This window comes from Diospyros lotus, chromosome 3 (assembly GCF_014633365.1).
Source record: "Diospyros lotus cultivar Yz01 chromosome 3, ASM1463336v1, whole genome shotgun sequence".
Lineage (NCBI taxonomy): Eukaryota > Viridiplantae > Streptophyta > Magnoliopsida > Ericales > Ebenaceae > Diospyros > Diospyros lotus.
In genome coordinates, this window is record NC_068340.1 from 32,310,530 (window position 1) to 32,333,071 (window position 22,542).

The window sequence follows — 22,542 nt, forward strand, 5'->3', positions numbered from 1 at the left end:
AAACAGTCAGGAAGGAAGGTCAGTCTTAGAATATGGAGCTGGAAATCAGTCGTCAGGAAATGTAAAATGCGGTGATTAGTTTATTGGGTTGTTAAAATTCATATATTTGTTTATTTATTTTTTAAGTATTGATGTGTCTTACATACCTTGAAAATTTTCTATTACCCACGTTTGACAACATAAGATTTTTCCAACTTGGACAAATTAGGGTGGGGGAGGGGGTGGTGATGGATCCTATCTTAATATAGGGTTCCTATGCATATTTTATAATATGTAAATATAAATACAGTTACTTTCTTTTCCTTTTCTAATTTAAGATTTTGGTAAGTTTCTTGTAATGATAGAATAAAATATATATATATATATATATACATACACACTTGTATCTAAACTTTTATATCTCATTAGCAACACATATTTATTTAAAATAATTTAATTTACTAAATCTAAAAGGAAAATGTAGTAATTAAAAACTTTTTGTCCCTTCAAAATTATTTTATTTTATTTTAAGACTATTTGTTTGGTAGTTGCGACTTAAAAAATTCAGTTATTATATTAAAATTTTAAAAAATATGATCATTATTCTTGTAAAATCATAGTTTGGAGCATTTTGATTTGATAAGTTTGAATAGTTTGATTTTTATTTAAAATGATATAAATATTATTTTCATTTAAAATGATATATGTAGACGTTATATCAAGTTTTTCTTATTTCTTGGGTCAAAATTCAAAGTGGACTTTAAACTTAAAATAAAATGTTAGTTTATATTCTAATATTTTATATTTCACGAATTACATTATTTTTTCAAAAAATAAAAAAATAATATTATTTTAATGAAAAATTTAATAATTTAATAAGAATTAGAGTATATAAAATAAAAAAAATAATTTTTATTTTACAAACCCTAAAACTTACCCATGCCCCTAGCATTGTTTGCGGAAAGGGAAAAAAAGAAAAATTGTGATATTACAAATCAAGAGTGTTGAAGTATATATGAATAGTGTGATAAACACATAAGGAATTGAGGCTTTTCTGTTAGCATCCACACGAAACTTTAGAGAGTAGTAGTGAACAGTTCACTTAAGGCTACAACGCAAGTTACTCTCTCTCTCAGGCTGTCTTCAAACCACTTGATTGTTTCTAACATGAAATTTACAAATAAGTAAATTAAAGAAGCATGAAGATACTCAAAACCCTAGGATTCACAGGTCTACTTGCTTAAATTTTGTAATATAGAGTTTCAATAATGCTTAAATTCTTATGGGTAATCTAGTTTTGAAGCCTTGAATGATTGTAATGGCAAATTTTGTGCTTGAAATATTCTATTGTGTGTGTGCGCATTCATTTGTTTGATCCAGTTGGATAATTTGGGTGTACTTTATTGAGATTCTTGATTAACAGGGTTCTTTGAGTTTTTCCATACAATCGGAGCTATTATATTCGAAAATGTACCTATTGATGTTCAATTAATTCAAGAATAGAGAAATAACTGCAGCGTCGGCTCAATGAAATTGAGGGTCTTAGATGAAAAGATTTGTCAAGATCTTTTCAAAAGTATTAATTTTTTTTATAAAAAAATAAATAATACACATTTTTAAACAAACTTAATTTATTTTGAATTAAAGGTAATTGTTTTTAGACATTTTTCCTTGTTTTAATCATTTATGTCTCAAAAGCTTAATTTGAATTTTCATATCTTGATAAATATATTTCTTTCTCATACAAAAAGTAAATTTTTTTGAATTAAAAGATAATTATTTATAGACATGTTTCCTTATTATAATTATTTATATCTCAAAAGCTTATATTTGAATTTTTAAATCTTGATTTTTCGTATAAAAAATAAATTTATTTTGAATTAAATGTGAGTTATTTTTAGACATATTTCCTTATTTTATTCCTTGTTGTTTGAGAAAATTTAAACAATTTTTAAATTTCAAACTTAATATTAATATTTTCATTAATGACTAGTTTGTTTGGAAAATGTATATATATAGGGTAAGTATGAAGGCTTAAGAAGAAGAAAAAATTTGATAGAACATTCAAATAAGAATGAGAAGTTTTAAAGTGCTAAAAATGTACTGACTAATGAAATTCTTATCCGTTGGTAACTTGTTTATGATTATCTCTAGTTGTAAATTTGTTATTTTTACTCACTTGTTGTGTGAGGGGATTTTATTTGTTAGTGGTATCTTAGTGGTTCTTGTTTAGCTAAGAAATTGTATATTGGTTCTAGCTCCAATTAAAAGTTAGTGTTGATTCTCTCTAGTGGAACCTCAAGTTAAGTTTTGAGAGAGAGAAAGGATTAAGCTTTTTAGAATCGAAATTCTATAAATTTCTCTTATTCTTTGTGATTGTGTGATTTTATTGTTATCAATTCTATTACAATCACTACATATTAAGATCACAAATTTAAGAGTTTTCAAAATAGTTAAAATTATTAATTTTTAAAAAACTCAATTCACCCATCTCTTGGGTATTTTTCTGGACAACAACTGGAATTGTCAATAATATTCTATAAGTAATATATGCATTCAAAAAATAATCTACTCTTTTGATGTAATAAAGAATTTCTATTGGATTATTTTTTTTTTCTCTTGAAAAATTTCTCTTAATACTCTTAATTCTAAAAATAAATATAAACCATCTATATTAAAAAATTCATCAAATTTAAGAACATTTTCGGGATTCAAACAACACTTTTAAAATATCTTCATCCATTGATTTTAATTTCTTAAAATATCATAGAAATTCATTTTTTTTTATATATTCCAAATTGCTCAAACCTATTTCGAAGTGATGAAATGACTAATTAATCATGTATATAAAATAATCAACTATAAATGATTTTTCAGCAAATTGTGTTTTATCATCATCGGCATTTTCATAAAATTATTATTTTTTCTACGAATAATACGTTTTTCATGAAATATGAGTTCTACTTCCATTTTATTTGTAAGTTTTTTTTTGCAGAAATCATAACAAATTCAAATCTGCTTTCCCTATAAATTTCAAAAAAAGAAATAAAACCTTTTAAATAATCTATAACAACATTAATATGCATATCTTCACTTTGAAAACTCTTATTAACTGAATTAACTGCATTCAAAATATCATACCAAATAATCATGCCCAACATATATATATATATATATTATAAATTTTTAAAATTATGGGTCTTCCAATTTTGAGGGTCTTATGCCATCGTATATATGACTTCACTGTTGGACCAGCCCTAAGTAGTTGCTATACTTATATTATTATTTAGGTTTGATAACGCTTTATTAGAAGTATAAATCACTTTTTTAATTATTTTGAATTAAGGAATAATATATTTTTCTTTCTTTTTCTTTTCTCTTCCATGAATGTGATTTTCTTATCTTTTATTTTTTTCCATGCATGTGATGGATATATGATGTTTCATATTTATTTTCCCAAGGATTCTCCTTAGCTCTTCTATACCCTTTATTTCCCTCCCATCCTTAGCTCCTAAGATTAGGGTTGTACTTGAGATTTTGGGATCCTGAGTCAAAATATAAAAATTGGCCCTTGAATCATAGTGAACATTTACATTTTATTTTTTTATAATAACACATCAAAAAAAATAAATATTCATATCATATCAAAGAATAAAATCAAAAATTTTCAAAATAATCAATTAAAATCTACTCTCTTTGTAATTTCGGAGGCAAAAATATCAATTAAATTATTTGAGCATTTTTTTTAATAGACAACATAATCTATTCATTCAATATGTCTTGTCATATAATACATCCCAAAGGATTAGCTAATACAACATTTTAATCTATTCATGTGTATTGTAATTAGCCCCAACTTTTAAACAACATTAAATTAGTAGCATAAGTAAATATATATATATATACACATTTATATAACATGTTTAATGTTGAGAAGGAACCAAACCCAATTAATGGTGGCATTATAAAAGTGTTAGAACAAAAAATAATTATTGAGCCTTAATTATAATAAGAAAAAATAGTGATTTACATAAGTGTTTTTGAGAGGGTGAGAGAGAGATCAATCTTAGGTTCTATAGATTATGGGGGAAAAAGAAACTTTATACGGGAGTAAAATAGTTACTTTAAAATAAAGACAAAATGGTTAATTTATTTCCAAAATTATGGGCACTCTAAATTGATAAAATTTTTGGGCCCTGAGACAACCATTTCATGGGCGGCATTGTAGGTCTGAGCTGCCTACAATTGGGTGGATGAGCCTAATAAAGAATTTTTTCATCCTTAAAACAAATATTTTATAAATATAAATAACATCACAAATTATTAACTTTGTAAATCCCAATTTTCAAAGTTTGGAACTTGTATATATATCCAAAAAATTTGGAATGTGTAGCTCATACAGATAAAATAAAATATGATTATATGAATAAGTAAATAGCATAAATATATAAGAGATCAATTAAATATTGTTGAATTTAGCACACAAAAAAATCTATCTAATAAAATTCAATTATTTAAAATAATATGAGAAAAATAATGTATTATAATTCATGAAAAAGAGGGAATCAAAATTTTTAAAATTTTGAGACTTGTTAAGAGTGTTAATGTAATATCTCAAAAATAATAAAAGTATAAATTAAATTTATTTAAATTAATTAAATTGAGAGGCGGTGCGCGTGTGCTAAGCATCAAAAAGAAATTGATGCTTTTGTCTCTCAAGGAAGCTTCTGGCGAGATGAAGAATCAGAGGAGAGAGAGGGATCAGTGGGCCGAGAGATTGGGTGAGGGGATGGCTTGGCCAAGTGAGGGAGAAATCGAGAGGGAGAGATGAGATCGAGAGAGAGCTATGGCCGAGAGGAGAGAGCTTGCGAGGAAGTGATGGAGAGACTGAGAGAGGGAGGTGGTTGCGCTCGGCCATGGAAGAAGCAGCCTTGAGCTGCTGTTGCAGTGATCGAGAGAGAAGGCCGAATCGGCCATGGCCACAACCCGCAAGCTTGAGCAACGAACCAGCAAAGCAATGGCGACGCGGGTCGATGGCGGCTATTGCAGCTGCGATGGAGGCGTCGAATGAGCTAGCAACGTGTGTAGGAGCGGCTGCCATGACTGAAAATGAAGTTACAGGTGGCCATGGCAGCGCAAAGCGGAGCTGCAGCGCGCGGTGATGGCGGACCGATAGCATGTGGAGGTGGGCTGCGTCCGGTGGCTCGATGGCGGCCGGGGAAGATGGCCGTGATGGCCGGCGTCGGGCAGAGTAGCCGCGGAGGCGGCTGGGCATGGCCGCGAGGTGGCTGTGCACAGGGTGAAGGCGCGAAAAAGAAGAAGAAGAAGAGGAGAAGAAAAAGAAAGAAAAGAAAAGAAAAGAAAATGAAAGAAATGGTAAAAAAAATAGGCGATTTCGGGATTGTCTTGGCATGAAAAGTGACCAGATACGTGGGTAAAAATTTATTAGAAGTGTTATATATTTAAGAATTCTATTCGGTTAAATTATTTATCTTACACGGTAGATTTATTTAATTAAAGCCGCGATTTAATTTATTGCCAGCAAACGTTTTACTTCGCAGCGGGTGTGCAAGACAAGCAAGAAACGGTCGTGTAAAGGCAAGCTCCTAACCCTCTCCTCGTATTCTTCAATTCCCGTGAAAGACCCCGAGATTTCTCGTATTTTATCACATTCCTTACTCTAATTCGGCGCCTAGTATTGTTTATTGAGTTATTCTATTTTACAGTGTGTATTAATTTAGTGATGTTCAAGCATGGAAACGCTGTAAACGACTAGATACAAGCAAGTTCTTTATACCCTTATTGTCGATTCTTTCGTTGTCAATTTATTTGACCTCCCTTCGTTGGTTTCAGTTGTTAATAAATTATGGAATTTTAAACGATTTGTTTTAAAATTTAATTTATTAAACTGGTTTCGAGAGTTTTATTCGTTGGTTGCCTATGGAGGTTTGTGCCACCCCCAAGCCTATGGGAATGATGTCGTACTCACTCGGGGCTAGGTTCTTAGTTGTTCGGGTATTATTATAACTTTTGATTGTTTATAGGTTAGAGCGGTTGGGCAGTGGGGGCAAGGATTAGCTATTTGGTGACGGTGTGACTGTTGTACGGTCTATCTTAGGCCATCGGCTGGTCTCTTCTAGTCACTAACTGCTAACCAGTGCCAGGCACTGCTGACTAGCTCTGTCGTTATGTGATTATAGCATGCCTGGTACCATTTTATTCTTGTTGCATGGTTTGGTATGCACATGGGTACGGGCTGCGTGTTGGGATTATCATGATTTGGTTATGCTTGGTCATGGACATCCTAGTTTGGTCAGGTTGCATCCAGCATGGGCATATGCATCGCGTGTGATTTACTGTATGGGCGTCTTGTATCACGTTGATGCTCACTACGCCATTCCATTGTTATGTGCATTGCATGGTTACTGGTAGTATTTAGTTCTCGGACGGGAGTACCGTTCCGAGGGAGTCTATGGCTTGGGTGTCGGGAGTACCGACATGGACGGGTGACGGGAGTACCGACCCAGGACAGCGCGCGCGGGTTTGTTGGAGATACATGTTGCCTCTCAAGGCAGCGGCAGGTTGGTATGAGACTTGTGTGCCGTGTGTCTTGTGTGAGCCCCAAGGACTGGTATGTGCTTTTATTATGATATGCTATTGTGTTGTAGCGTCTCATGGTTTGTGTGTACCTGTGGGTTTATATTGGGGAGAGTGTTCTGGATATGTTCAGCCTTCAACCTTTCTTTTCTTATGCTTGCTAAGTCTCTCGACTCACCTTGTTTTCCATCATTCCAGGTAGTGACAGCGTGGGCCATGGCAAGGGAGTTAGCTTTTGGCGGCAGAATCGGTATAGTGTACAGGCAGTCCTGTCACTCCCTGTTAACTCTGATGGTTGAGTAGGATTTACTCTATTATTTTTATTGTGCCAGATTATCCCTCGAGTCTCGTGTATATCGGCATAGGAGTCTGTGTTTATTTATTTATCATGTGACCGATGTGATAGCGGGGTACCTGTAGTGCATGCATGTGTTTAGCTTCGTTTTCGCTGTTCTTATTTTTGTGTATGCATGCCAGGGTTATTTTTTCTTTGTATTTCATTCTTTCTCCTCCTGTAGGCGCTCCCATTCAAGTATTCCGGGTGGGTGGGGATATCCGGGTGGGGTGCTTACATTGTTGATATCAGAGCGTAGTTTGAGTTAGTTTTGAGAGACAAGTTCCTGTACACTAAGGTTGTCAGGTAGAGTTAAGGAGGTCTAGGTGAATCGAGTAGGGTCAGACTGTGTCAAGTTGAGTTTTGTTGATTCGTGTGAGAGATTGTGTCCCAATTTATGTTCGTGCAAGGGTGATAAGTGCATGTTAGGATGGGACCGTGAGGCGGTATGAATGAGATTTCTTTAGGAATTGTCAATAATATTCTATAAATAATATATGTATTCAGAAAAAGAATCAACTATTTTGATGTAATAAAGAAATTTTCATTAAATTATTGTTTTCCTCTTGAAAAGTTTATCTTGACATTTTTAATTTTAAAAATAAATTTAAACCATCTATGTCAAAAAATTCAACAAATTTAAGAACATTTTCAAGATTCAAACAATACTCTTTTAAAATATCTTCATCCATTGATTTTAATTTCTTTGAAATTGCATAGAAATTCAATTTTTAAAAAAAATTCAAATTGCTCAAACCTATTTCGAAGTGAAGAAATGACTAATCAATCATGTATATAAAATAATCAACTTTAAATAATTCTTTAGCAAATTGTGTTTTATTATCATCGACATTTTTATCAACTTATTTTTTTTTACGAATCACACGTTTTTCACGAAATATGGGTTCTATTTCCATTTCATTTATAAGTTTTTTGACATAAACTATAGCAGATTCAAATCCGCTCTCTATAAATTTTGAAAAAAGAAAAAATACATTTTAATTGTTCTATAACAACATCAATATGCATATCTTCACTTGAAAGCTCTTACTAATTGAATTAACTACATACAAAATATCATACTAAATAATTATGCCCGACAAAATCTATCTATATATATATATATTACAAACATTTTGTAAAATATATTTTTTCATCCTTAAAACAAATATTTTGTAAATATAAATAACAACACAAATAATTAAATTTGTAAATCCCAATTTCCAAAGCTTGGAACTTGTATATATATCCAAAAAGTTTGGAATGTGTAGCTCAGATAAAATAAAATATAATTATATGAACAATAAATAGCATAAATATAAAATATCAATTAAATATTGTTGAATTCAGCCCACAAAAAAATCCATCTAATAAAATTCAATTATTTAAAATTACCAGCATTTTAAGTTCAATAATAGGAGAAAAATAATGTATTATAATTTTTGAGAAAGAGCGAATTAAAAATTTTAAAATTTTAAGACTTGTTAATTTTAACTTTTTTACTTATTTATATACAATTTTTGATAAAAGATTTATTAATTTTTATACTCAAGTTCTTTTTTTTAATTGTCTTTAAATAAAAAAAACTACTTAACAAAACCACTAAATAAAAACTTTAAATGAATGTTTTCAATTGCATTCCAAAGAAGAGTTTCTCAAGAATGAATCTGGAAATGTGAAAAAAAAAATCAAGTAATGTACTTGTGTAATTATTGGGTAATTACAAAATAACAAATCAAGCGATAATTACATTTCAACTCCCCTAAGAATGCCGATAGCCACACGTGCCGCTCAGAGGGTGGGTATATTTCAAGCGTACAGCGTTCAACGTGGAGAAATTTCATTGCCTGGTGGAGTTCACGCGTTGGTGGATGAATGGAATGCCAGGAATTGGCGTAAATTTGACGAAAAAAGAGGTGGATTTGATCGTTGTACCATTTCAATTAAAAATGGCTGTCTCGTCTCGACTTCCCTCTGTAGTGGGAGGGGGAAGAAGAATCAACTTTGCTTTCTCTCTCTACCCCTCTCCCTCCCTAGCTCTAGCAGTGTCTATCTATTTATCCATCTATTGTTCCACTTTTTTTTTTTTTTTTCTCTCTCTCTCTCTCCTCTCTCTCTCCCTCCAGGATTCTCCATGGCTTGACTTCTTGTTTCTCAGAAGTTCAATACAAGTCTTAGATAATTTTGTTTGTTGAATTACAGTGTGTTTTATTGGATTTGCAGGTTGTTTATGTAGACTCTTTTTGCTTGTTGATTGTTTGAATTTTGGGTTTTGTTTGATTGTATTTGATTACAGATCTGGGAATTGAGCATTGTTAATTATTTCGGACTCTTTTTTTTGAGAAAATGTTCTGCTGTATATATGTGATAACGGATATGGGTTATGGTCGGAGAGAGAACGAAATTTTCGCCCTTTTTCTTCATGTAGTATTTTATTTTGGAAACTAGGGTTTCAGGAAAGAAAAAGTGAGAGAGGCTAATGGCTGCTGGGTTTAGGTTTTCTTTGCTCCAGTTTTCTGCTCGGGCCATTTTTGGACTGTTTGATCATGTTTGCGTCTTTATTTTGTGCTAGTGCCCTAAAAAACTAGCGATTTTAGCATGCCTTATGGATATTGGAGCTTAATAGGACCTATTTCCTTCGTGCAGATTTGGTTTTCCTTGTGCCCCGGATTGGAGTTCTAAGTGCTTTTTAATGGAACTTGTTTTTTTTTTTTGCTAACTTTCCTTTCTGTTCTTTTTTACCTGCCGAATTAAGACTGTAAGTATGCTGATCTCATTTATTTATTATTATTTTTTATGCTTTCACATTTTGATTAGCAAGGGATATAGAAAGTTTGAGCTAATCAGCGTCTTTTTTTTTTCTTTTGAGAACTTGATGGAGAAGTGATCAATAAAAATAATTCTTGCAGCTTCTGGTTAAAATATCTGATATCCTGCTGGTTTTCTAATGAACGCTGATTGGTTTTGATTAACATTAATGAATTTCTCATTTGTTTGCTTGCTCTCTCTAGTAATAATTTGAGAACAGGTTATGTAATCATATGCTTATTTTTTCTCTTATTGTAATGTTAGTTGAAGCTTTGTATGTTATATTTCATGTGATCACATCACTGTGTCAATCATGGTCTACTGGGATCAACTTGTGGTAAATGCTGTTGAATTTTTAGGTTTAGAGGTCTGAAAATATATGCCATTTGGTAAGAATCTTATGCTTGTTAACTTTGTGTTCCTTATTGTATGCCCTTCTAGCTTACATGTCAGGAAGCACAGCATTGTATGTGTGCTCTTATTGCTCTTGAAATAAAAATTATAGTCATACAATTAAATTCTAAGTGATTCATTTGTTGGAGTTCGTGATCCTTTTCTGCCCAAAAAATATTCTCAGTGATTTATTTGCTAGAGCCCGTGATCCTCTTCTGCCCAAAACAGTTTCGAGGTAGAAGTAATTACTGTCCCTTAATATGTGGGAGATGTACTCCCTTTTATGATCTCAGAAGTTACAGAATTTTTTTTTTTTTTTTTGCTCCTTTAACAAAATTCCTTTTTTTACCTCAAAGTTAGCAAAATTTTTAGCTCATCTTCTACTAGAATTCCATGAATATAATGGAGCATTATTAGTTTTATTACTCTTAGTTATTTTCTTAGTCTGTGACTTCTCTTTAGCTGCAAGTCTTTAACGAGCCTTGACTCATGATTCCTTGACGAGGAGAGAGAGCACGCCTGTCATTGGTCATGCATTGGGCATGGTTGTTTACGAGCGTGCTCTCTATCGTTGTCATAGATTTGCTTGTCAAGGCTTGCTCATTTCCTCTTCATTTAAGCATTGCATCTTACATCCATCAGGTGATATTTTACGTAACTCATTTTTGCCTTAAATGCTTTTGTCAATGGGAAGTTGTTGTGTGACGAAAAGGATTGGTAATACATAAAAAATAAGTCAATGAAAAAAATTGGAACTTTGAGTTCCTTACACATTCACAAATTTGGTCTTTCTTTGCCCGATTTTTTATCATTATTATTTTTTTTTGTAAATGATGTGTTGTTTATATATAGGCTATCCTTGCTCTTGCCTATGTTTCTGATAGGCATGAAAGACCTTTTACTGGATGTGCCATTTCATGCCCAACAATTTCATTGGAGGAGATGAGTTCTTCTTGTGGGCTATTTGACATGTAAGGTATAATCCTTATCCTCTTGATCAATCTCTCCTTTGTGGCTCAATGGTTGTTTAGTCAAATGGCTACTTTGCATGCATGGGCTCTTGTTGATAGTGCACCAATCTTAAGTGGTCATTTTCATCCCTTTTTTGGACAAGGGCATTTGTTAGCCGACCCTCTCGGCCTTAATATCATTATTCTTTCAGGAATCTAAAGCTATGGCTCCCTTCCATGGACTATATGGTCCATGTTCCTTAGGCTTGTCTCACCTGGTTAGGGGGGATTATTGGAAGGTCCTCCTCAATGGTTCATGTTGGCCTTCTTTTGGTTTGTTGCCCCAAGGATTTTTAGTATGTGACATCGTTAGCCAGGCTGCGTTCTTTTTTAGTGTTTTCTACCTAGCAAAAAAAAAAAAAAGATCCCTTCCACCTAGTAAAGATTGTAATTGAGATAGTAAATTAGCACTACCTTTTTATTTTATTTTTTTAAAGTTTGTTCATTAATAAGATAAGATGCTAAGCATGGGTCAAACCTATACAAGCTGATGAGAAAGAAGTCTCTAAGCTAAGAACCTACAAAGACAAGCCCATCAACAAAAGAAGTGAAAGAGGATTGACAAAAAGGAGAAATTCAGTTCAACCAAAAACAAAAAACAAGAGAAATAAGAAGTGTTCCCTTGAGAGAGTATAAAGAACTCTCAAAGTTTTCAAAAGCTCTACTATCTTTCCATGCCATATACATCAGGCCATGGGAAAAGGAGTGATGTTCCAAGCAAAAGCTCAAGCTTTTCCTTGGGTGACATCTGACTGAAATAATAAAAAGATCCATAATCAAAATTTTCATCACCAAATTGGTGACATGAAAAAAAAAAGAGAGGAAAAAGCAAAAACCAAGCTTCACAATTTCTAGACAAGAGGAGGTGTGCCATTGATACTCCTCCCTCTTTCCACAAGAAACATTAGTTGGTTATTACATGCCTTTTCATCTTGAGGTTGTTAATAGTAAGAATGAAACCATTTGATATCTTGCTAATGAAGAAGAGGCACATACACCCTTCAAATTGTAATAACAATGGCAACATATATTAAGCCTTTATCCTTTATTTGTGGTTGGTTATAGAATTCTGTCTCATGATCATTAGTAATTTTTATCCATGATCTTATTTTTTGTATGGCCTTTATTATTCATATTACATTTGTGTGACTCTTTCAAGTTTTTCTTTGTCATCTTTTATCTCTTTTGATGATACTTGTTCCATTTCATCCACTCTTCTCATAGGAGTCTATATAGATCTTCTTGTCATATGACCAAATCATCATAATCATGTTTTGTTTTTCAAATTGCAATCAAGGAAAATTAATCTCCTCACCTTCTTAATGAAGCTTATAAAAGGACTTGACAACAAAAGTCCCTCCAAGGATGCCATGCCCAACAGTCCTTGACATATATACTTAATAATGAGATGGTTATAAAGTAATTTTAAACAACAAAATGGAGTAGATTATTCAACCCTAAAAAGAGGTGACCAAACAGTATACTAATGGGTGAAAGAGGAGTCCCTAATAGTGATATCTCTAACCAAGGATATATCAAAGGAATTAGGGAAGACCTCATACAAAAAGGCTTGTGCTTGCACCAATTGTCCAAAAGTTTGCTTTGAACCCTTCTCTAACATTAAAGGAAATTAATATGCTTTAAAAAGGCATCATCAAATGCCCTAAAGATACCTCTCGACATCCCTAACGTAAGAAAGAGCTGAGGAGCTAACAGTAATTAAACTCTCCCCTTGAGGAATAGCCATTCTTGTTAGCCACCACCCTCCTCATTTGCATTTTCTTGGCAAGGCTTTATTGAAAAGACCTTGGGCACTATTTTATCGTGTTGTATACATATAGGACAATGTTTTTTTTTTTTTTAATAAGAAAAGTACTTTTATAATATATATATATTTTTTTATGTTAGCCCAAATAAAAAAGCATTTTTACATGACAGCAAAAGTTGTTTATCTACTATGGAGTGGAAGCAAAATTTGGAGCTTCTCTTTGAAACAAAATTAGAAATATATACTTTTATCAAAAAATTGTACTTTTATAAAAAAAATTAGTATAATTAAATTATACTTTATCAAAATTACCTCCAATTAACATTCAAATTACAAAAATTCCTTCTTCAATCATATCTAATTCTTGTTTCATATCTTCACAAACCAGTTAGAAGAAAGAATGAAGATAAATAATGTTGGAGCTAATTCTATCATATTATGAAATAGAGAATCAGATTGATTATTGAAAAATAGTATGAGATGAATCGTTGAAAAAGATGAATTGCATCTACATATTGCATAAGGTCTCCCTCAATTAACTTGTAGTTGGCTCAATAGATAGGGCTTTTCAATCATGAGAACCTCGGCATCATTTTTCCACATATATTTTAATCTGAAACATCTGCCTGCCTGTAAACATTGGAATAATGTCTGCAATTGGCAATTGTACATGTCAAAAAATAAATGATAATAATAATCATAACTAAATGGATAGCAATTAAATTTTGGAATTGCCTATGCCATCTTAGCAGCCTGAAAGTACTGCTTGCCTAGTTTTTTTTTTTTTTTCTGAACTTTTCTTTTAGGTTTCTGAATATAATTGAGATTATAAATTTTTCTTCGAAACTGTAGAAAAATATGTAATTATGTAGTTTTTTATTTTTTGTTTAATTATACAATTTTATTACATTTTTGTCCCTAGAAGATAGTTTTTTTTTTTTCCCTAGCCTTATCTGGCAGATTCCATGTCTTGACTGACTCCTATGGAGCGGTTTCTCTAATGTATCATATATATTTTTTTGACTAATTTGAAAGAGAAATGATCATGTTTTATGTCCAAAACTATATGGTATCAGAGCAGTCCTAATTTCAATACTGGTTCATCCCAATTCTAAGACTGATTCCAATTTTTGTTCCACCAAATCTTGGTCCTACTTCCTTCGAGTTTTCATCTAAAATGGCATCCACCATGTTGAAGTTTCTTCTTCCTCCCAAATTCCCTCAATTTCGACCCCTATTGGAGGATTCGATTCCTCAATTCTCCTTATTATATGATATAAATTGAATGGGCACAACTATCTTTAATTAGTTGCCCCATTTAGTTATGATCTTCATATGCGACTGAGGAGAGGATGCTTATCTCACTAATGCAACCCCTAAATCAAAGACAGAAGACCAAATGTAAAAGGTGTGGAAGATAAAGAACAATATGGTTATGCCATGGCTTATCACCTCCATGACAAATGAAGTTGGTGAAAACTTTATTCTCTATGAGACAATACAAGAAACTTGGACTACTGCCAAGGAGATATATTCCAACACAAAATATGTAGCAAATGGGAATGTCAAACTGATGCTGGAAAGTACAAGAAGATTGTTGAGAAGAAACGAATTTACAAGTTTCTGCTAGGTCTCAACAAAAATTTAAACGAAGTCTAGGGGGCAGATATTGGCCATCAAACCTCTACCAAATCTACATGAAGTAGCATCAGAAGTTCAATGATGGGAACTACCAAACCTTCAAAGAAAGTTGAAAGAAGGTTATGATGGGCATTGTAATTAAGCCACCAACCACTAAAATTTCTACCACGATTTCTCGAGGAACTAATGACCTCTGCACTAAGAAAAGAAGACCTTGGTGCGATCATTGCAAAAAGGCTAGTCACACCCAAGACACTTGCTGGAATATTCATGGAAAACCTATCGATTGGAAAGCAAGAAGTAAGGAAGAAAGTCGTGGACACCATATTACAATCGAAGAGGGTTCCATTGTAGTTCAAAATGGTCAATTTAACAAAGAACAATTGGAAATTCTTTAATAGTTGACACCGAAGCCCAACAAACATCAATCACACCTTGTATACTACCACCTCAACAATAGCTACAATGGCTCAAAAAGGTAATTTTCTAATTACACTTAAGGTTAAAAAGGTGGACAATAATGGTAGTTGGATTGTCGATTCTAGAGGCTCGGGTCATATGACTAGTGATATATCTTCATCCAAGATTTATGACCTTGTTATGAAAATTACACTGTGCATATTACTGATGGTTCTATATCTAAAGTGTTTGGTACAGGTTTTGTTACTCTTTTCAAGAACCTCACACTTGAATCAATTTTATTGGTTCCAAAGTTGGATGGTAATCTATTATGTATTAGTCAGCTTGCTCAAGAAAAGATTGTGTTACTAAATTTTTTCCAACTCATTGTGTTTTTGAAAATTTGAATTCGGGATAGATGATTAGCAGTGGTGAGTTGCATTCAGGACTCTAAATGTTATTTTCTAGGTCATAGGTCTAGTAAAGATAGTGAAATTATGTTATGACATTATTGTTTGGGTATAATAGTCATTTGTATCTCAAAGAACTCTTTCCATCATTATTTAATAAAAATTCTATTGATATTCAATGTGAAGCATGTCAACAAACATACCAAGAATCTCTTCATTTCTTATTGATTCACAATGATGTTTGGAAACCTTCAAAAATTAAAAGTGTAACCGGGGAAAAATGGTTTGTTTTTTTCATAGATGGCCACATTCGTCTCTCTTGAATATTTCTCATGAAAGAAAAATCCGAGATGGGTTAATTATTCAATTCAATGTCAAAATTCAAATCCTCCATACTGATAATGCCAAAGATTATTTTAATTTTATTCTTGAGGCATACTTAACTCAAGAAGATATAGTCTACCACAGTTCTTGTCGTAATACCTCTCAACAAAACGGGATTGTTGAAAGGAAAAATCAACATTTGTTAGATGTTACTCTAGCTCTTATGATATCCTTTCGTGTTCTTAATTTTTTTTTTTTTTTGGAGGGGGAGTTGTTCTTACCGCCACATATCTCATTAATCGAGTGCCTTCTCCAGTTCTCAAATTTCAAAATCCATGTCAAGTTTTCCTCAAGTCATATCCTTCCAATTGTTTCATCTCATCTATACCTCTTAAAGTGTTTGGTTGTACTTCCCTTTTTCATATTCCTTATCAATGCCGAGATAAATTTGACCCTAAAGCCATCACATGTATCTTCCTTGGTTATACACCAAATCAGAAATGATATAAGTGTTATTTTCCTCTCACAAAGAAATTCTATCATTCTATGGATGTTATTTTCTTAGAAAAACAACCGTATTATTTCAAAACCAACATTCAAGGGGAGTGAGAATTCAAAATTTCATTTTTGAGATTTTGAACCCGCACCTCCTACTATCCTTCCTACTATTGTCACTCCATTTGATCAACCAAAGTTACAGCCTTTAATTTCTCCTTTAACTGTCAACAACAAAAAGTTAATTGTGTACTCTAGAAGGAAAAAAAGATTGAGGACATGAAGAAGAACAAGGGCAACTCACTACTAACCATGAAGTTGAACCAAATTCAACTCCAAAAGAGACACAAAAAGGTAACACTGATTCTAACTCTGAAGAGGTAATTTTAAACAATATTGATTTGCCAATTGCCTAAAGAAAATGTGTAAGGTTCTACATGAAGTATCCCATCTATAACTTTCTATCTTACAAAAGGTTGTCCCAGATCAGAATACCGTGCTTTTATTACTAATCTCACAGATATTCAAGTTCCCAATAATATACATGAAGCTCTTAAAATACTTGAATGGAAGCAAGCTGTAAATGAAGAGATTAGAGCACTTGAAAAAAATGGAACTTGGGATGTGGTCAATTTGCCTCCTAGAAAGAATCTAGTTGGATGTAAATGAATTTTCACCATTAAGCACAAAGTAGATGGCAATGTAAAAAGGTTCAAGGCTTGGTTAGTCGTTAAAGGTTTCACACAGACTTGTGAAATTGACTAAAGAGACCTTTGCTCCTCTTGCCATATTAAACACAATTCAAGCACTTTTATCTCTTATAGTGAATCATGACTGAAAATTATAATTACTGGATATCAAGAATGCCTTTCTCAGTAGAGATCTAGAGGATGAGGTGTACATGGAGATTCCTATAGGTTTTGAAAATTGAACACACTCAAACAAAGTTTATAAGATGAAAAAATCTCTTTATGGTTTTAAACAATATCTAAGATCCTAGTTTGACAGATTTACTAAGGTAGTAAAGAAGTTTGGTTATTCACAATGTCAGTCTAATCATATGTTGTTTATAAATAGTTCTCTTTGTGGAAGGATATCTATTATTATTGTGTATGTGGATGATAAAATCCTAACAGGAGATCATGAAAAGGAGATTAGAAAACTCAAGAGGTTTCTAACACATGAATTTAAAGTGAGAGACTTGGGGAATTTGAAATATTTTCGTGGGATGGAAATTGCAAGATCTAAGGTAGGTATTGTGGTTTCTCAACGCAAGTATGTTCTTAATCTACTTAATGAAACCGAAATGCTTGGATGCAAACCTGGAGATACTCTAATAGAGATTGTCACTAACGATAGAGGAGAATGGAAAACTGCTCTTACTAATAAAGGAACATATTAAAGACTGGTTAGAAAACTTATCTATCTATCACACACAAGACTTAACTTTGACTTTGCAACAAGTGTAGTTTGTCAATTTATGAACAATCCCACTAAATAGCATATGAATCAATTGTATCACATTTTTAGGTACTTAAAGAAAACTCTTAGGTAATATTGAGGTTCACTGATGTAGATTAGACTGGTTCTATTATTGACCACAGGTTAACTTCTGGATATTGTACTTATGTATGGGGGGACTTGGTTTCTTGGCGTAGCAAAACGCAAATAGTTGTGGCCTGGAGGAGCATTGTAATAGGTCATCCAATTAACATGTTGTGTTACAATCAAGTTGCTATAAGCATAACTAAGAACACAAACTCATTATGATCAAACTAAACATTTGAAGATAGATATGCCCTTCATAAAAGAAAAGGTTGAAGGTGGGACTGTCAATATTTTCTACATACCTACTACTTTACAGATTGCGAACATTTTGGCCAAGGGTTTACCTATGACAAAGTTTGAGGATATGAGATCCAAGCTGGGTTTACTAAACATTTATAGCCAGTTTGAGTGGGAGCGTAAAAAAATATATAATTATGCAATTTTGTGTTTTTGTTTAAAGTGTTCAATTTTATTACATTTTTGTCCCTAGGAGATAGTTTTTTCCGTTTCCTTATTATGCAATTTCCATGCCTTAACCAGAGTGGTTTCTCTGTTGTATCATATATATATTTTTGACATATTTGAATAAGAAATTATCATGTTTTCTGTCCAAAACCACAGAAACTAAAGATAATTTGCAGAATAGTTTCTCTTGTTGGACATATATATTTTTTGTAGTTTCCCCTTGTAGTTTGGTTTGGTATATTCCCTTTCCCCCCTTTTGTCCATTTGTGGTGGTTTGATGCTTTTCATGGTTTTGTTTATCATGCCCGACTACCCTTTTAACTAAATTGAGAGAAGTCGCGGTATAATGTTACTGGTTAGGGGGTGGTTGTTCTGAGGAAATAAAATAATGCTGTGATGTGCTTGGCACTAGTTCATTTGATGGGTGGAATCATAATTATGACATAGATGGTCGACAGTACTGTTTAGTTTGAAAATCTTGAAATCTAGTCTAGCATTTGCAATAGCTAATTGAACTCTCTGGATATACCTTGTCATGTGTGTTTTTCATGTCTAGTATTCGGCATGAATGCTGACCTTAATGAGGGATTTTAATGAACAGTTCTGCTTACAAGCTCTTGGGTTTGTCTTGCACCTGTTTCAACTATTGATTATGGGAGGATATGTTTTAAACTTGCTTATATTGGTGTTGTTTCGTCCATGTTTTGTTGTAAAAAGTTCCTATTTTATGGTGTGTGAAGCAGTCCCTTACAGGGCTGGAGGCAAGTTTGTTTTTGAATGCGCGTTGATGTTTAAATGTTAGGTGCGTAGAATCTTTCATCCCATTTTATATACAAATTGTGATTTGAAAAACTGAAATGATTGTCACGAGGGAACAAAATGACATGTGATCGTATAACGAAGCTTCATATAATAATCCCTTTTGGTTTTGGATGTGTTCTTCGGGACAACTTTGATATTGATTTAACATTGATCTAAGATTCTCCTGTTGAGTTCCTCGACGGTGCTTTTCAATTTGTTCTTGCTCTCGTTTGGGTTTGCATGCATGATATCCTGATATACCATTTTTTTTTTTTCTTATTGCAGTCAGGTGATGGTGATGTTGAAGGCCCTGCCTTCTTTTGAAGGAGGGAACCTGATGATACACATGAATAAATAATCATTTTGATCTTAAATTGGTACGATTTCAATGGATTATTATTCTTATTTACACAAAATCAGATGAATTTTCTTTTCTTGAGGACTGGTGTTTCCCAGTGCTCCAGCAGCTACCAATTAATTGGTACTAATACAAATTCTTTGATTTCTCAGGCTGGCCGGCGGGCCAGCCCTTTTCTGTGGAAAAGGTAACTTGAAGCGGGCCTGTAAGTAACATAATTAAGGTTTAATATGTTGTGGTTATGGTTCGTACACAGAGGTCCGATGGGCCAACAAAACAGGAAGGAAGGGGTCAGTCTTAGAATACGGAGCTGGAAATCACTCATCAGGAAATGTAAAATGCGGCGATTAGTTTATTGGGTTGTTAAAATTCATATATTTGTTTATTTATTTTCTAAGTATCGATGTGTCTTACATACTCTTAAGCATCTCTGAGTTGGAAGACAAAATTATTAAAAAAAGGGTGATCCTATCTTAACATAGGGTTGCTATGCATATTTTGTAACATGTAAATATAAATACATGTTATTTTCCTCTTTGGTCGTCAAATGTAAGATTTTGGTGGTTTTTTTTTTGTAATGATAAAATAAATATATATATATTATATACATACACTTGTATCTAAACTTCTATATCTCATTAGCAACATACATTTATTTAACATAGTACAATTTATTCAAAATTATTATGTTATCCAGGTGATATAATATTTGCTTGACACTGACAAAATCAAAGGTAAGATGTGGACCTCGCCCCTAGGGTTGACAACGATTCGGTTTGGTTTCGATTTTTACCAAAATCATAATCAAATCAAACTTAAATTATTAAAATCAAAGTTAAATCATTACCCATTAATTTTAAAAATTAAAAATAATAACCAAACTATTCGATTTTCGTTTTAATCATAATTTTTTTAGTTTGATTCATATCAACTAAACAAAGATAAATTTGTGCAAATAGTATTCATAAATTTTTTTAATAACTCCACAACAAACAAAAATAAACTTTAAAAGTTACATTTTTTTGCATAAAGTTACAAATTAACTTCAAATTTCTTAGATATAATTATTTAATTGATAAAAATAAAATAATTTAAAATTATATTTTTTTATTTATTAATTACTTTATAAATGTTAAATATTTTATATATTTGTAATGTATTAGTTAAAATACTTATAAAAAAATACATTAGTCAATATATATTATGTGTATATATAATATATTAAATAAATAAATATATATTATATATATGTATATTTGGTTTAGTTTAATTTGGTTACTCACACATTCAGTTCGGTTTCGATTCAATTTTAGTTTGGATTTAGTGAAAATCATAAGCAAACTATACCTATTGAAACAATTTTTGATTTTTTTTCCAAACCAAACCATTATCCAGTGAAATAATTTTTAACCGCGTTAATCAATTCAATTTCAATTCGATTTTTCACGATTTCAATTGCATTTGCCATCTCTACTCACCTCACCCTTCCCACGATTTCGATTGCATTTGCCATCCCTCGCCCCCTGTATGCTTGCATCGGCATTAGGCATACCTAACATGGGCAAAAGAACATTTTTGATAATTTATTAGATCAAAAAGGAAAATGTAGTAATTATAATTTTTTTGTTTTCACTACTTGTTTTGACGATCGTGACTCATAAAAATCAGTTATATTATTAAAATTTTAAAAAATATAATAATTATTTTTGTAAAATCATAGTTTGGAGCATTTTGATTTGATAAGTTTGAATTGTTAGATTTTTATTTAAAATGATATAAAAATAATTTTCATTTAAAATGATATATGTAGACCTTATATCAAGTTTTTCTTATTTTCTGGGTCTAAAATCAAAGTGGACTTTAAACTAAAAATCAAATGATAGTTTATATTCTAATATTTTATTATATTTCATGAATTAAATTATTTATTTTTTTAAAGATAAAAAATATTTTAATGAAAAATTAATAATTTAATAGGAATTAGAGTATGTGTAACGCCCCGCTCCCACTTACGGGTGTTACTCGTGAACAATCACCCGAATTGTCTACCTGCCCGGCCTTAGGCGAAGGGTGGATCGTGTTTCAAGACGAAACGCCCTAGGTGGGATCTAGGCTCGTCCTTCCCTTCGCTGAATCCCAGGATTCGCTAGCGGAATTGGGCTTTAGCCACACTGCATTGGCTATAAGGAAAATCTCCTTCAGGCGCCCAATCGCCATTTTCTCGTTAATTTTTTTCTCATCGAAGAATTTTACCGAGCTCCAAGAAAATCACCATTTAAACCAATCCATTGATGGATCACCAATTTTGGAGGAAAAACTCATCATTTTCAATTTTCCAAAATTTCGGTGTTTTCTCCAAAAATGCCCGAAAATCCATTTGCTTTGAAAATTCCTCCGGGGCCCAAAATCGATTTAGAAATGCCCCAATTTCTCCCAAAATTCCAATTTTTTTAAAAAAATTGGCCGGCAGGGCCCACTGGCCCGCGCAGGGCCCGCCCGGGGCCCCGCTGGGCGCTGGTATTGAAGCATGCTATGGAAGGGTTTGGCAAGAGAAAGAAGCTTGAGCATGAAGGCATTAATTATTTTTCTCAAATGGTGTAATTTATGCTTAAATTGTATATGCTTTAAGTAAGGGTTTCTTAAGCCCAAAGTGTATTTTTGGAGTGTATATTCCTTGAAGGGTTGATTTTTCTTAGTGAATGAGATTGAGGCTTATGGCATGTTGAAGCCTAGGCAAAAACTTCCATTTGGTATGATATGTTGTGTGTTCATCAAGAGGTGGATTAGGCCTTAATTATGGAGAATTAGAGGCAAACCAAGATGAATGTGAATTTATTTATTTAAATTTAATTTCTGGAAAATTTGGGGTTTTATAGCCCAAAGAAAAAAAAAAAAAAAAAAGGGAAGAAAGAATGAGGGAACCAGCAGCTGGAAGCTGCTGGAAATCAGCAGCAGCAGGCTGCTGCCTGCGCGCGGGCTGGGCCGCATGGGCGGTAGCGCCCGCGCGGGCTGTCGCGGCCGCGCGCGCGAGCAGGCGGCCGCGCCCGCGTGCGGGCGGGCGCGCGCGGGGGGCCGCGCCCGCATGCCGACGGGCGCGCGCGGGCGGCCGCGCGGCATGCGCGGCCAGCCCGCGCAGCCAGCGCCAGCGAGGCCCCGCGCAGGCCCCGGGCGTGCCAGTGGGCCTCGCCGGCCAATTTTTTTAAAAATTGGAA

General features: G+C 33.1%; 1 protein-coding gene across 1 annotated transcript in view; it reads left to right on the forward strand.

Moving 5' to 3' along the window:
• The window catches only part of LOC127796695 (uncharacterized), a 53,458-nt gene extending 33,561 nt beyond the window's left edge, over positions 1-19,897 (forward strand). The window contains exons 6-7 of the mRNA XM_052328988.1: positions 19,258-19,349; positions 19,483-19,897. Of these exons, the coding sequence (XP_052184948.1) occupies positions 19,258-19,296 (39 nt within the window). The 3' untranslated portion in view covers positions 19,297-19,349; positions 19,483-19,897. The remainder of the gene's footprint in view (positions 1-19,257; positions 19,350-19,482) is intronic.
• Positions 19,898-22,542: the final 2,645 nt, after the last annotated feature.